The 16,842-nt window shown below is 64.0% G+C and overlaps 1 protein-coding gene across 1 annotated transcript in view; it reads left to right on the top strand.

Annotated features, from left to right (window-relative positions):
• The window catches only part of LOC132389935 (NADH dehydrogenase [ubiquinone] flavoprotein 1, mitochondrial-like), a gene marked incomplete at its 3' end in the record, with an annotated part of 74,443 nt that extends 69,449 nt beyond the window's left edge, over positions 1–4,994 (top strand). Inside the window, exons 8-9 of the mRNA XM_059962503.1 lie at positions 1,038–1,204; positions 4,824–4,994. Of these exons, the coding sequence (XP_059818486.1) occupies positions 1,038–1,204; positions 4,824–4,994 (338 nt within the window). The remainder of the gene's footprint in view (positions 1–1,037; positions 1,205–4,823) is intronic.
• Between the last annotated feature and the right edge of the window lie 11,848 nt (positions 4,995–16,842).

Genomic DNA, 16,842 nt, shown 5'->3' with positions numbered 1-16,842 from the left:
CCTCTCCACATCCACTGTATCTGTGTCCTCTGGTCCCAGACTCCCCCACTACAGGAAACCTCCTCTCCACATCCACTCTATCTGTGTCCTCTGGTCCCAGACTCTTCCACTATAGGAAACATCCTCTCCACATCCACTCTATCTGTGTCCTCTGGTCCTACACTCCCCCACTATAGGAAACATCCTCTCCACATCCAGTCTATCTCTGTCCTCTGGTCCTAGACACCCCCACTATAGGAAACATCCTCTCCACATCCACTCTTTCTGTGTCCTCTGGTCCTGGACTCCCCCACTATAGGAAACATCCTCTCCACATCCACTCTTTCTGTGTCCTCTGGTCCTAGACTCCCCCACTATAGGAAACATCCTCTCCACATCCAGTCTATCTCTGTCCTCTGGTCCTAGACACCCCCACTATAGGAAACATCCTCTCCACATCCACTCTGTCTGTGTCCTCTGGTCCTGGACTCCCCCACTATAGGAAACATCCTCTCCACATCCAGTCTATCTCTGTCCTCTGGTCCTAGACACCCCCACTATAGGAAACATCCTCTCCACATCCACTCTATCTGTGTCCTCTGGTCCTAGACTCCCTCACTACAGTAAACATCCTCTCCACATCCACTCTATTTGTGTCCTCTGTTCTCTGAATCTCCCATTAAAAGAAATATCCACTCCATATCCACTCTTTCGAGGCCTTTCAACATTTGAGAGATTTAAATGAGATCTAGCTCCTCCTGACCCTTTCAAATTCGGAATCATTCATGTGATCCTCTCCAATGTCAGCAGATACTTTCTCAGATACGGGGCCCAAAACTTCTCCGGAAATGTGTTCCCAGTGAGAGTACTTTTTCTGTGTTACACACAGTTGAGTTATATGTGCTGTCCTCTGCTGCAGGTATGTTCTCCTGTTTGTCTGTGTAGTTAGTGCCCGCTTCAGAGTTGGACGCCATTTTCCCGACAGCCCATTCACCGCTGGCTCTCTCCCTCTTTGACTCTCACTCTTTCTCTCTCTCTCTGTCTCTCTCTGGCCGCAGGTGGGGTTACCGGGGGCTGGGACAACCTACTGGCCGTGATTCCCGGCGGCTCCTCCACCCCCCTCATCCCGAAATCCGTCTGCGAAGACGTCATGATGGACTTCGACGCCCTGATCCAGGCGCAGACCGGCCTGGGGACGGCCGCCGTCATCGTCATGGACAAGTCGGTGAGAAAAGACTCCCGGTCTCGGGCCGTAGATTCACTCTGTGTCTGACCTCGGGAGTGTGTGATGGGACGGTGAGGAGGGAGATTCACTCTGTGTCTGACCCCGGGAGTATGTGATGGGACGGTGCGGAGGGAGATTCACTCTGTGTCTGACCCCGGGAGTGTGTGATGGGACGGTGTGGAGGGAGATTCACTCTGTGTCTGACCCCGGGAGTGTGTGATGGGACGGTGTGGAGGGAGATTCACTCTGTGTCTTTGACACCGGGAGTGTGTGATGGGACGGTGCGGAGGGAGATTCACTCTGTGTCTGACTCCAGGAGTGTGTGATGGGACGGTGCGGAGGGAAATTCACTCTGTGTCTGACTCCAGGAGTGTGTGATGGGACGGTGTGGAGGGAGATTCACTCTGTGTCTGACCCCGGGAGTGTGTGATCGGACGGTGTGGAGGGAGATTCACTCTGTGTCTGACCCCCGGGAGTGTGTGATGGGACGGTGCGGAGGGAGATTCACTCTGTGTCTGACCACGGGAGTGTGTGATGGGACGGTGTGGAGGGAGATTCACTCTGTGTCTGACCCCGGGAGTGTGTGATGGGACGGTGCGGAGGGAGATTCACTCTGTGTCTGACCCCGGGAGTGTGTGATGGGAGGGTGTGGAGGGAGATTCACTCTGTGTCTGACCCCGGGAGAGTGTGATGGGACGGTGTGGAGGGAGATTCACTCTGTGTCTGATCCCGGGAGTGTGTGATGGGACGGTGTGGAGGGAGATTCACTCTGTGTCTGACCCCGGGAGTGTGTGATGGGACGATGTGGAGGGAGATTCACTCTGTGTCTGACCCCGGGAGTGTGTGATGGGACGGTGTGGAGGGAGATTCACTCTGTGTCTGACCCCGGGAGTGTGTGATGGGACGGTGCGGAGGGAGATTCACTCTGTGTCTGACCCCGGGAGTGTGTGATCGGACGGTGTGGGGGGAGATTCACTCTGTGTCTGACCCCGGGAGTGTGTGATGGGACGGTGCGGAGGGAGATTCACTCTGTGTCTGACCCCGGGAGTGTGTGATGGGACGGTGCGGAGGGAGCTTCGCTCTATGTCTGACCCCGGGAGTGTGTGATGGGATGGTGTGGAGAGAGATTCACTCTGTGTCTGACCCCGGGAGTGTGTGATGGGACGGTGCGGAGGGAGATTCACTCTGTGTCTGACCCCGGGAGTGTGTTATGGAATGGTGTGGGGGGAGATTCACTCTGTGTCTGACCCCGGGAGTATGTGATGGGACGGTGCGGAGGGAGATTCACTCTGTGTCTGACCCCAGGAGTGTGTGATGGGACGGTGTGGAGGGAGATTCACTCTGTGTCTGACCCCGGGAGTGTGTGATGGGACGGTGTGGAGGGAGATTCACTCTGTGTCTGACCCCGGGAGAGTGTGATGGGACGGTGAGGAGGGAGATTCACTCTGTGTCTGACCCCGGGAGTATGTGATGGGACGGTGCGGAGGGAGATTCACTCTGTGTCTGACCCCAGGAGTGTGTGATGGGACGGTGTGGAGGGAGATTCACTCTGTGTCTGACCCCGGGAGTATGTGATGGGACGGTGCGGAGGGAGATTCACTCTGTGTCTGACCCCAGGAGTGTGTGATGGGACGGTGTGGAGGGAGATTCACTCTGTGTCTGACCCCGGGAGTGTGTGATGGGACGGTGTGGAGGGAGATTCACTCTCTCTCTGACCCCGGGAGAGTGTGATGGGACGGTGAGGAGGGAGATTCACTCTGTGTCTGACCCCGGGAGTGTGTGATGGGACGGTGTGGAGGGAGATTCACTCTGTGTCTGACACCGGGAGTGTGTGATGGGACGGTGTGGAGGGAGATTCACTCTGTGTCTGACCCCGGGAGAGTGTGATGGGACGGTGTGGAGGGAGATTCACTCTGTGTCTGACCCCGGGAGTGTGTGATGGGACGGTGTGGGGGGAGATTCACTCTGTGTCTGACCCCGGGAGTATGTGATGGGACGGTGTGGGGGGAGATTCACTCTGTGTCTGACCCCGGGAGTGTGTGATGGGAAGGTGTGGAGGGAGATTCACTCTGTGTCTGACCTCGGGAGTGTGTGATGGGACGGTGTGGAGGGAGATTCACTCTGTGTCTGACCCCGGGAGTGTGTGATGGGACGGTGTGGAGGGAGATTCACTCTGTGTCTGACCCCGGGAGTGTGTGATGGGGTGGTGTGGAGGGAGATTCACTCTGTGTCTGACCCCAGGAGTGTGTGATGGGACGGTGTGGTTGGAGATTCACTCTGTGTCTGACCCCGGGAGTGTGTGATGGGACGATGTGGAGGGAGATTCACTCTGTGTCTGACCCCGGGAGTGTGTGATGGGACGATGTGGAGGGAGATTCACTCTGTGTCTGATCCCGGGAGTGTGTGATGGGTCGGTGAGGAGGGAGATTCACTCTGTGTCTGACCCCGGGAGTGTGTGATGGGACGGTGCGGAGGGAGCTTCACTCTGTGTCTGACTCCGGGATTGTGTGATGGGACGGTGAGGGGGGAGATTCACTCTGTGTCTGACCCCGGGAGTGTGTGATGGGACGGTGCGGAGGGAGATTCACTCTGTGTCTGACATCAGGAGTGTGTTATGGGACGGTGTGGAGGGAGATTCACTCTGTGTCTGACCCCGGGAGTGTGTGATGGGACGGTGTGGAGGGAGATTCACTCTGTGTCTGACCCCGGGAGTGTGTGATGGGACGGTCTGGAGGGAGATTCACTCTGTGTCTGACCCAGGGAGTGTGTGATGGGACGGTGTGGAGAGAGATTCACTCTGTGTCTGACCCCGGGAGTGTGTGATGGGACGGTGAGGAGGGAGATTCACTCTGTGTCTGACCCCGGGAGTGTGTGATGGGACGGTGTGGAGGGAGATTCACTCTGTGTCTTTGACACCGGGAGTGTGTGATGGGACGGTGTGGAGGGAGGTTCACACTGTGTCTGACCCCGGGAGGGTGTGATGGGACGGTGCGGAGGGAGATTCACTCTGTGTCTGACCCCGGGAGTGTGTGATGGGACGGTGCGGAGGGAGGTTCACACTGTGTCTGACCCCGGGAGTGTGTGATGGGACGGTGTGGAGGGAGATTCACTCTGTGTCTGACCCCGGGAGTGTGTGATGGGACGGTGTGGAGGGAGATTCACTCTGTGTCTGACCCCGGGAGTGTGTGATGGGACAGTGTGGAGGGAGATTCACTCTGTGTCTGACCCCGGGAGGGTGTGATGGGACGGTGCGGAGGGAGGTTCACACTGTGTCTGACCCCGGGAGTGTGTGATGGGACGGTGTGGAGGGAGATTCACTCTGTGTCTGACCCCGGGAGTGTGTGATCGGACGGTGAGGAGGGAGATTCACTCTGTGTCTGACCCCGGGAGTGTGTGATGGGACGGTGTGGAGGGAGATTCACTCTGTGTCTGTCCCCGGGAGTGTGTGATGGGACGGTGTGGAGGGAGATTCAATCTGTGTCTGACCCCGGGAGTGTGTGATGGGACGGTGTGGAGGGAGATTCACTCTGTGTCTGACCCCGGGAGTGTGTGATGGGACGGTGCGGAGGGAGATTCGCCTTGTGTATGAATTAAATTTTGAATCTTGTCCCTTGTCCAGTCAGATGTGATTCGCTGTATTGCCCGGTTACTGGAATTTTATAAGCACGAGAGTTGTGGACAGTGTACACCGTGCCGTGAAGGTGAGGGAGCTTCAAAAACCCAACCCTCGTACGCCGAGGTCCCCCTGTCCCTCGGCACCCCCACCGTTCATGGTGCATGTCCCACCCTCGTACGCCGAGGTCCCCCCGTCCCTTGACACTCACCACCGTTCACGGTGCGTGTCCTACCCTCGTACCCCGAGGTCCCCCCGTCCCTTGACACTCACCACCGTTCACGGTGCGTGTCCTACCCTCGTACCCCGAGGTCCCCCCCCGTGTCCCACCCTCGACACTCCCCACCGTTCACGGTGTGTGTCCCACCCTCGTACGCCGAGGTCCCCCCGTCCCTCGACACTCCCCACCGTTCACGGTGTGTGTCCGACCCTCGTACACCGAGGTCCCCCGTCCCTCGACACTCCCCACCGTTCACGGTGCGTGTCCTACCCTCGTACCCCGAGGTCCCCCCGTACTCAACACTCCCCACCGTTCACGGTGTGTGTCCCACCCTCGTACACTGAGGTCCCCCAGTCCCCCGACACTCCCCACCGTTCACGGTGCGTGTCCTACCCTCGTACGCCAAGGTCCCCCCGTCCCTCGACACTCCCCACCGTTCACGGTGCGTGTCCTACCCTCGTACGCCAAGGTCCCCCCGTCCCTCGACACTCCTCACCGTTCACGGTGCGTGTCCTACCCTCGTACGCCAAGGTCCCCCCGTCCCTCGACACTCCCCACCGTTCACGGTCCGTGTCCGACCCTCGTACGCCGAGGTCCCCCCGTACTCGACACTCCCCACCGTTCACGGTCCATGTCCTACCCTCGTACCCCGAGGACCCCCGTCCCTCGACACTCCCCACATTTCACGATGTGTGTCCCACCCTCGTACGCCGAGGTCCCCCCGTCTCTCGACACTCCCCACCGTTCACGGTGCGTGTCCGACCCTCGTACACTGATGTCCCCCCATCCCTCGACAGTCCCCATCGTTCAGGGTGTGTGTCTTACCCTCGTACGCCAAGGTCCCCCTGTCCCTCGACACTCCCCACCGTTCACGGTGTGTGTCCCACCGTCGTACGCCGAGGTCCCCCCGTCCCTCGACACTCCCCACCATTCACGGTGCGTGTCCTACCCTCGTACGCCGAGGTCCCCCCGTCCCTCGACACTCCTCACCGTTCACGGTGCGTGTCCTACCCTCGTACGCCAAGGTCCCCCCGTCCCTCGACACTCCCCACCGTTCACGGCCCATGTCCTACCCTCGTACCCCGAGGTCCCCCCGTCCCTCGACACTCCCCACCGTTCACGGTCCGTGTTCTACCCTCGTACCCCGAGGTCCCCCCGTCCCTCGACACTCCCCACCGTTCACGGTGCGTGTCCTACCCTCGTACGCCGAGGTCCCCCCGTCCCTCGACACACCCACCGTTCACGGTCCGTGTCCTACCCTCGTACGCCGAGGTCCCCCCGTCCCTTGACACTCCCCACCGTTCACGGTGTGTGTCCCACCCTCGTACCCCGAGGTCCCCCCGTCCCTCGACACTCCCCACCGTTCACGGTGTGTGTCCCACCCTCGTACCCCGAGGTCCCCCCGTCCCTCGACACTCCCCACCGTTCACGGTGTGTGTCCGACCCTCGTACACCGAGGTCCCCCGTCCCTCGACACTCCCCACCGTTCACGGTGCGTGTCCTACCCTCGTACACTGAGGTCCCCCAGTCCCCCGACACTCCCCACCGTTCACGGTGCGTGTCCTACCCTCGTACGCCAAGGTCCCCCCGTCCCTCGACACTCCCCACCGTTCACGGTGCGTGTCCTACCCTCGTACGCCAAGGTCCCCCCGTCCCTCGACACTCCTCACCGTTCACGGTGCGTGTCCTACCCTCGTACGCCAAGGTCCCCCCGTCCCTCGACACTCCCCACCGTTCACGGTCCGTGTCCGACCCTCGTACGCCGAGGTCCCCCCGTACTCGACACTCCCCACCGTTCACGGTCCATGTCCTACCCTCGTACCCCGAGGACCCCCGTCCCTCGACACTCCCCACATTTCACGATGTGTGTCCCACCCTCGTACGCCGAGGTCCCCCCGTCTCTCGACACTCCCCACCGTTCACGGTGCGTGTCCGACCCTCGTACACTGATGTCCCCCCATCCCTCGACAGTCCCCATCGTTCAGGGTGTGTGTCTTACCCTCGTACGCCAAGGTCCCCCTGTCCCTCGACACTCCCCACCGTTCACGGTGTGTGTCCCACCGTCGTACGCCGAGGTCCCCCCGTCCCTCGACACTCCCCACCATTCACGGTGCGTGTCCTACCCTCGTACGCCGAGGTCCCCCCGTCCCTCGACACTCCTCACCGTTCACGGTGCGTGTCCTACCCTCGTACGCCAAGGTCCCCCCGTCCCTCGACACTCCCCACCGTTCACGGCCCATGTCCTACCCTCGTACCCCGAGGTCCCCCCGTCCCTCGACACTCCCCACCGTTCACGGTCCGTGTTCTACCCTCGTACCCCGAGGTCCCCCCGTCCCTCGACACTCCCCACCGTTCACGGTGCGTGTCCTACCCTTGTACGCCGAGGTCCCCCCGTCCCTCGACACACCCACCGTTCACGGTCCGTGTCCTACCCTCGTACGCCGAGGTCCCCCCGTCCCTTGACACTCCCCACCGTTCACGGTGTGTGTCCCACCCTCGTACCCCGAGGTCCCCCCGTCCCTCGACACTCCCCACCGTTCACGGTGTGTGTCCCACCCTCGTACCCCGAGGTCCCCCCGTCCCTCGACACTCCCCACCGTTCACGGTGTGTGTCCGACCCTCGTACACCGAGGTCCCCCGTCCCTCGACACTCCCCACCGTTCACGGTGCGTGTCCTACCCTCGTACACTGAGGTCCCCCAGTCCCCCGACACTCCCCACCGTTCACGGTGCGTGTCCTACCCTCGTACGCCAAGGTCCCCCCGTCCCTCGACACTCCCCACCGTTCACGGTGCGTGTCCTACCCTCGTACGCCAAGGTCCCCCCGTCCCTCGACACTCCCCACCGTTCACGGTGCGTGTCCTACCCTCGTACGCCAAGGTCCCCCCGTCCCTCGACACTCCTCACCGTTCACGGTGCGTGTCCTACCCTCGTACGCCAAGGTCCCCCCGTCCCTCGACACTCCCCACCGTTCACGGTCCGTGTCCGACCCTCGTACGCCGAGGTCCCCCCGTACTCGACACTCCCCACCGTTCACGGTCCATGTCCTACCCTCGTACCCCGAGGACCCCCGTCCCTCGACACTCCCCACATTTCACGATGTGTGTCCCACCCTCGTACGCCGAGGTCCCCCCGTCTCTCGACACTCCCCACCGTTCACGGTGCGTGTCCGACCCTCGTACACTGATGTCCCCCCATCCCTCGACAGTCCCCATCGTTCAGGGTGTGTGTCTTACCCTCGTACGCCAAGGTCCCCCTGTCCCTCGACACTCCCCACCGTTCACGGTGTGTGTCCCACCGTCGTACGCCGAGGTCCCCCCGTCCCTCGACACTCCCCACCATTCACGGTGCGTGTCCTACCCTCGTACGCCGAGGTCCCCCCGTCCCTCGACACTCCTCACCGTTCACGGTGCGTGTCCTACCCTCGTACGCCAAGGTCCCCCCGTCCCTCGACACTCCCCACCGTTCACGGCCCATGTCCTACCCTCGTACCCCGAGGTCCCCCCGTCCCTCGACACTCCCCACCGTTCACGGTCCGTGTTCTACCCTCGTACCCCGAGGTCCCCCCGTCCCTCGACACTCCCCACCGTTCACGGTGCGTGTCCCACCCTCGTACGCCGAGGTCCCCCTGTCCCTCGACACTCCCCACCGTTCACGGTGTGTGTCCGACCCTGGTACGCCAAGGTCCCCCTGTCCCTCGACACTCCCCACCGTTCACGGTGTGTGTCCTACCCTCGTACGCCGAGGCCCCCGTCCCTCGACACTCCCCACCATTCATGGTGCGTGTTCTTCCCTCGTACCCCGAGGACCCCCGTCCTTCGACACTCCCCACATTTCACGATGTGTGTCCCACCCTCGTACACTGAGGGCCCCCGGTCCCTCGACACTCCCTACTGTTCACGGAGCGTATCCGACCCTCGTACGCCGAGGTCCCCCCGTCCCTCGACACTCCCCACCGTTCACGGTGTGTGTCCTACCCTCGTACCCCGAGGCCCCACCGTCCCTCGACACTCCCCACCGTTCACAGTGCATGTCCTACCCTCGTACCCCGAGGTCCCCCTGTCCCTCGACACTCCCCACCGTTCACGTTGTGTGTCCGACCCTCGTACACCGAGGTCCCCCCATCCCTCGACACTCCCCACCGTCCACGGTGTGTGTCCGACCCTCGTACGCCGAGGTCCCCCTGTCCCTCGACTCTCCCCACCGTTCATGGTGTGTGTCCTACCCTCGTACGCCGAGGTTCCCCCGTCCCTTGACACTCCCCACCGTTCACGGTGTGTGTCCCACCCTCGTACCCCGAGGTCCCCCCGTCCCTCGACACTCCCCACCGTTCACGGTGTGTCCTACCCTCGTACCCCGAGGTCCCCCCGTCCCTCAACACTCCCCACCGTTCACGGTGTGTGTCCCACCCTCGTACCCCGAGGTCCCCCCGTCCCTCGACACTCCCCACCGTTCACGGTGTGTGTCCGACCCTCGTACACCGAGGTCCCCCGTCCCTCGACACTCCCCACCGTTCACGGTGCGTGTCCTACCCTCGTACACTGAGGTCCCCCAGTCCCCCGACACTCCCCACCGTTCACGGTGCGTGTCCTACCCTCGTACGCCAAGGTCCCCCCGTCCCTCGACACTCCCCACCGTTCACGGTGCGTGTCCTACCCTCGTACGCCAAGGTCCCCCCGTCCCTCGACACTCCTCACCGTTCACGGTGCGTGTCCTACCCTCGTACGCCAAGGTCCCCCCGTCCCTCGACACTCCCCACCGTTCACGGTCCGTGTCCGACCCTCGTACGCCGAGGTCCCCCCGTACTCGACACTCCCCACCGTTCACGGTCCATGTCCTACCCTCGTACCCCGAGGACCCCCGTCCCTCGACACTCCCCACATTTCACGATGTGTGTCCCACCCTCGTACGCCGAGGTCCCCCCGTCTCTCGACACTCCCCACCGTTCACGGTGCGTGTCCGACCCTCGTACACTGATGTCCCCCCATCCCTCGACAGTCCCCATCGTTCAGGGTGTGTGTCTTACCCTCGTACGCCAAGGTCCCCCTGTCCCTCGACACTCCCCACCGTTCACGGTGTGTGTCCCACCGTCGTACGCCGAGGTCCCCCCGTCCCTCGACACTCCCCACCATTCACGGTGCGTGTCCTACCCTCGTACGCCGAGGTCCCCCCGTCCCTCGACACTCCTCACCGTTCACGGTGCGTGTCCTACCCTCGTACGCCAAGGTCCCCCCGTCCCTCGACACTCCCCACCGTTCACGGCCCATGTCCTACCCTCGTACCCCGAGGTCCCCCCGTCCCTCGACACTCCCCACCGTTCACGGTCCGTGTTCTATCCTCGTACCCCGAGGTCCCCCCGTCCCTCGACACTCCCCACCGTTCACGGTGCGTGTCCCACCCTCGTACGCCGAGGTCCCCCTGTCCCTCGACACTCCCCACCGTTCACGGTGTGTGTCCGACCCTGGTACGCCAAGGTCCCCCTGTCCCTCGACACTCCCCACCGTTCACGGTGTGTGTCCTACCCTCGTACACCGAGGTCCCCCCGTCTTTCGACACTCTCCACCGTTCACGGTGTGTGTCCTACCCTCGTACGCCGAGGCCCCCGTCCCTCGACACTCCCCACCATTCATGGTGCGTGTTCTTCCCTCGTACCCCGAGGACCCCCGTCCTTCGACACTCCCCACATTTCACGATGTGTGTCCCACCCTCGTACACTGAGGGCCCCCGGTCCCTCGACACTCCCTACTGTTCACGGAGCGTATCCGACCCTCGTACGCCGAGGTCCCCCCGTCCCTCGACACTCCCCACCGTTCACGGTGTGTGTCCTACCCTCGTACCCCGAGGCCCCACCGTCCCTCGACACTCCCCACCGTTCACGTTGTGTGTCCGACCCTCGTACACCGAGGTCCCCCCATCCCTCGACACTCCCCACCGTCCACGGTGTGTGTCCGACCCTCGTACGCCGAGGTCCCCCTGTCCCTCGACTCTCCCCACCGTTCATGGTGTGTGTCCTACCCTCGTACGCCGAGGTCCCCCCGTCCCTCGACACTCCCCACAGTTCACGGTGTGTGTCCCACCCTCGTACGCCGAGGTCCCCCCGTCCCTCGACACTCACCACCGTTCACGGTGCGTGTCCTACCCTCGTACCCCGAGGTCCCCCCGTCCCTCGACACACCCACCGTTCACGGTCCGTGTCCTACCCTCGTACGCCGAGGTCCCCCCGTCCCTTGACACTCCCCACCGTTCACGGTGTGTGTCCCACCCTCGTACCCCGAGGTCCCCCCGTCCCTCGACACTCCCCACCGTTCACGGTGTGTCCTACCCTCGTACCCCGAGGTCCCCCCGTCCCTCAACACTCCCCACCGTTCACGGTGTGTGTCCCACCCTCGTACCCCGAGGTCCCCCCGTCCCTCGACACTCCCCACCGTTCACGGTGTGTGTCCGACCCTCGTACACCGAGGTCCCCCGTCCCTCGACACTCCCCACCGTTCACAGTGCGTGTCCTACCCTCGTACACTGAGGTCCCCCAGTCCCCCGACACTCCCCACCGTTCACGGTGCGTGTCCTACCCTCGTACGCCAAGGTCCCCCCGTCCCTCGACACTCCCCACCGTTCACGGTGCGTGTCCTACCCTCGTACGCCAAGGTCCCCCCGTCCCTCGACACTCCCCACCGTTCACGGTGTGTGTCCTACCCTCGTACGCCGATGTCCCCCCGTCCCTCGACACTCCCCACCGTTCACAGTGTGTCCGACCCTCGTACACCGAGGTCCCCCCGTCCCTCGACACTCCCCACCGTTCACAGTGCGTGTCCTACCCTCGTACCCCGAGGTCCCCCCGTCCCTCGACACACCCACCATTCACGGTCCGTGTCCTACCCTCGTACGCCGAGGTCCCCCTGTCCCTCGACACTCCCCAACGTTCACGGTGTGTGTCCTACCCTCGTACGCCGAGGTCCCCCCGTCCCTCGACACTCCCCACCGTTCACAGTGTGTGTCCTACCCTCGTACGCCGAGGTCCCCCCGTCCCTCGACACTCACCACCGTTCACAGTGTGTGTCCGACCCTCGTACGCCGAGGTCCCCCCCGTCCCTCGACACTCCCCACCGTTCACGGTGTGTGTCCTACCCTCGTACGCCGAGGTCCCCCCGTCCCTCGACACTCCCCAACGTTCACGGTGTGTGTCCTACCCTCGTACGCCGAGGTCCCCCCGTCCCTTGACACTCCCCACCGTTCACGGTGTGTGTCCCACCCTCATACACCGAGGTCCCCCCGTCCCTCGACACTCACCACCGTTCACGGTGCGTGTCCTACCCTCGTACGCCGAGGTCCCCCCGTCCCTCGACACACCCACCGTTCACGGTCCGTGTCCTACCCTCGTACGCCGAGGTCCCCCCCGTCCCTTGACACTCCCCACCGTTCACGGTGTGTGTCCCACCCTCGTACCCCGAGGTCCCCCCGTCCCTCGACACTCCCCACCGTTCACGGTGTGTCCTACCCTCGTACCCCGAGGTCCCCCCGTCCCTCAACACTCCCCACCGTTCACGGTGTGTGTCCCACCCTCGTACCCCGAGGTCCCCCCGTCCCTCGACACTCCCCACCGTTCACGGTGTGTGTCCGACCCTCGTACACCGAGGTCCCCCGTCCCTCGACACTCCCCACCGTTCACGGTGCGTGTCCTACCCTCGTACACTGAGGTCCCCCAGTCCCCCGACACTCCCCACCGTTCACGGTGCGTGTCCTACCCTCGTACGCCAAGGTCCCCCCGTCCCTCGACACTCCCCACCGTTCACGGTGCGTGTCCTACCCTCGTACGCCAAGGTCCCCCCGTCCCTCGACACTCCCCACCGTTCACGGTGCGTGTCCTACCCTCGTACGCCGAGGTCCCCCCGTCCCTCGACACACCCACCGTTCACGGTCCGTGTCCTACCCTCGTACCCCGAGGCCCCACCGTCCCTCGACACTCCCCACCGTTCACGGTGTGTGTCCCACCCTCGTACGCCGAGGTCCCCCTGTCCCTCGACACTCCCCACCGTTCACTGTCTGTGTCCGACCCTCGTACGCCGAGGTCCCCCCGTCCCTCGACACTCCCCACCGTTCACGGTGTGTGTCCGACCCTCGTACCCCGAGGTCCCCCCGTCCCTTGACACTCCCCACCGTTCACGGTGTGTGTCCCACCCTCGTACCCCGAGGTCCCCCCGTCCCTCGACACTCCCCACCGTTCACGGTGCGTGTCCTACCCTCGTACGCCGAGGTCCCCCCGTCCCTCGACACTCCCCACCGTTCACGGTGTGTGTCCTACCCTCGTACACCGAGGTCCCCCCGTCCCTCGACACTCCCCACCGTTCACGGTGTGTGTCCCACCCTCGTACCCCGAGGTCCCCCCGTCCCTCGACACTCCCCACCGTTCACGGTGTGTGTCCGACCCTCGTACACCGAGGTCCCCCGTCCCTCGACACTCCCCACCGTTCACGGTGCGTGTCCTACCCTCGTACACTGAGGTCCCCCAGTCCCCCGACACTCCCCACCGTTCACGGTGCGTGTCCTACCCTCGTACGCCAAGGTCCCCCCGTCCCTCGACACTCCCCACCGTTCACGGCCGTTCACGGTGCGTGTCCTACCCTCGTACGCCAAGGTCCCCCCGTCCCTCGACACTCCTCACCGTTCACGGTGCGTGTCCTACCCTCGTACGCCAAGGTCCCCCCGTCCCTCGACACTCCCCACCGTTCACGGTCCGTGTCCGACCCTCGTACGCCGAGGTCCCCCCGTACTCGACACTCCCCACCGTTCACGGTCCATGTCCCTCACCCTCGTACCCCGAGGACCCCCGTCCCCTCGACACTCCCCACATTTCACGATGTGTGTCCCACCCTCGTACGCCGAGGTCCCCCCGTCTCTCGACACTCCCCACCGTTCACGGTGCGTGTCCGACCCTCGTACACTGATGTCCCCCCATCCCTCGACAGTCCCATCGTTCAGGGTGTGTGTCTTACCCTCGTACGCCAAGGTCCCCCTGTCCCTCGACACTCCCCACCGTTCACGGTGTGTGTCCCACCGTCGTACGCCGAGGTCCCCCCGTCCCTCGACACTCCCCACCATTCACGGTGCGTGTCCTACCCTCGTACGCCGAGGTCCCCCCGTCCCTCGACACTCCTCACCGTTCACGGTGCGTGTCCTACCCTCGTACGCCAAGGTCCCCCCGTCCCTCGACACTCCCCACCGTTCACGGCCCATGTCCTACCCCTCGTACCCCGAGGTCCCCCCGTCCCTCGACACTCCCCACCGTTCACGGTCCGTGTTCTACCCTCGTACCCCGAGGTCCCCCCGTCCCTCGACACTCCCCACCGTTCACGGTGCGTGTCCTACCCTCGTACGCCGAGGTCCCCCCGTCCCTCGACACACCCACCGTTCACGGTCCGTGTCCTACCCTCGTACGCCGAGGTCCCCCCGTCCCTTGACACTCCCCACCGTTCACGGTGTGTGTCCCACCCTCGTACCCCGAGGTCCCCCCGTCCCTCGACACTCCCCACCGTTCACGGTGTGTGTCCCACCCTCGTACCCCGAGGTCCCCCCGTCCCTCGACACTCCCCCACCGTTCACGGTGTGTGTCCGACCCTCGTACACCGAGGTCCCCCGTCCCTCGACACTCCCCACCGTTCACGGTGCGTGTCCTACCCTCGTACACTGAGGTCCCCCAGTCCCCCCGACACTCCCCACCGTTCACGGTGCGTGTCCTACCCTCGTACGCCAAGGTCCCCCCGTCCCTCGACACTCCCCACCGTTCACGGTGCGTGTCCTACCCTCGTACGCCAAGGTCCCCCCGTCCCTCGACACTCCTCACCGTTCACGGTGCGTGTCCTACCCTCGTACGCCAAGGTCCCCCCGTCCCTCGACACTCCCCACCGTTCACGGTCCGTGTCCGACCCTCGTACGCCGAGGTCCCCCCGTACTCGACACTCCCCACCGTTCACGTCCATGTCCTACCCTCGTACCCCGAGGACCCCCGTCCCTCGACACTCCCCACATTTCACGATGTGTGTCCCACCCTCGTACGCCGAGGTCCCCTCGTCTCTCGACACTCCCCACCGTTCACGGTGCGTGTCCGACCCTCGTACACTGATGTCCCCCCATCCCTCGACAGTCCCCCATCGTTCAGGGTGTGTGTCTTACCCTCGTACGCCAAGGTCCCCCTGTCCCTCGACACTCCCCACCGTTCACGGTGTGTGTCCCACCGTCGTACGCCGAGGTCCCCCGTCCCTCGACACTCCCCACCATTCACGGTGCGTGTCCTACCCTCGTACGCCGAGGTCCCCCGTCCCTCGACACTCCTCACCGTTCACGGTGCGTGTCCTACCCTCGTACCGCCAAGGTCCCCCCGTCCCTCGACACTCCCCACCGTTCACAGGCCCATGTCCTACCCTCGTACCCCGAGGTCCCCCCGTCCCTCGACACTCCCCACCGTTCACGGTCCGTGTTCTACCCTCGTACCCCGAGGTCCCCCGTCCCTCGACACTCCCCACCGTTCACGGTGCGTGTCCTACCCTCGTACGCCGAGGTCCCCCCGTCCCTCGACACACCCACCGTTCACGGTCCGTGTCCTACCCTCGTACGCCGAGGTCCCCCCGTCCCTTGACACTCCCCACCGTTCACGGTGTGTGTCCCACCCTCGTACCCCGAGGTCCCCCCGTCCCTCGACACTCCCCACCGTTCACGGTGTGTGTCCCACCCTCGTACCCCGAGGTCCCCCCGTCCCTCGACACTCCCCACCGTTCACGGTGTGTGTCCGACCCTCGTACACCGAGGTCCCCCGTCCCTCGACACTCCCCACCGTTCACGGTGCGTGTCCTACCCTCGTACACTGAGGTCCCCCAGTCCCCCGACACTCCCCACCGTTCACGGTGCGTGTCCTACCCTCGTACGCCAAGGTCCCCCCGTCCCTCGACACTCCCCACCGTTCACGGTGCGTGTCCTACCCTCGTACGCCAAGGTCCCCCCGTCCCTCGACACTCCTCACCGTTCACGGTGCGTGTCCTACCCTCGTACGCCAAGGTCCCCCCGTCCCTCGACACTCCCCACCGTTCACGGTCCGTGTCGACCCTCGTACGCCGAGGTCCCCCCGTACTCGACACTCCCCACCGTTCACGGTCCATGTCCTACCCTCGTACCCCGAGGACCCCCGTCCCTCGACACTCCCCCACATTTCACGATGTGTGTCCCACCCTCGTACGCCGAGGTCCCCCCGTCTCTCGACACTCCCCACCGTTCACGGTGCGTGTCCGACCCTCGTACACTGATGTCCCCGCATCCCTCGACAGTCCCCATCGTTCAGGGTGTGTGTCTTACCCTCGTACGCCAAGGTCCCCCTGTCCCTCGACACTCCCCACCGTTCACGGTGTGTGTCCCACCGTCGTACGCCGAGGTCCCCCCGTCCCTCGACACTCCCCCACCATTCACGGTGCGTGTCCTACCCTCGTACGCCGAGGTCCCCCCGTCCCTCGACACTCCTCACCGTTCACGGTGCGTGTCCTACCCTCGTACGCCAAGGTCCCCCCGTCCCTCGACACTCCCCACCGTTCACGGCCCATGTCCTACCCTCGTACCCCGAGGTCCCCCGTCCCTCGACACTCCCCACCGTTCACGGTCCGTGTTCTACCCTCGTACCCCGAGGTCCCCCCGTCCCTCGACACTCCCACCGTTCACGGTGCGTGTCCCACCCTCGTACGCCGAGGTCCCCCTGTCCCTCGACACTCCCCACCGTTCACGGTGTGTGTGTCCGACCCTGGTACGCCAAGGTCCCCCTGTCCCTCGA

The sequence above is a fragment of the Hypanus sabinus genome, unplaced genomic scaffold, assembly GCF_030144855.1.
Source record: "Hypanus sabinus isolate sHypSab1 unplaced genomic scaffold, sHypSab1.hap1 scaffold_711, whole genome shotgun sequence".
Lineage (NCBI taxonomy): Eukaryota > Metazoa > Chordata > Chondrichthyes > Myliobatiformes > Dasyatidae > Hypanus > Hypanus sabinus.
Note: the sequence above shows the minus strand (reverse complement) of the source record. Positions and strands in the feature narration are given on the sequence as shown.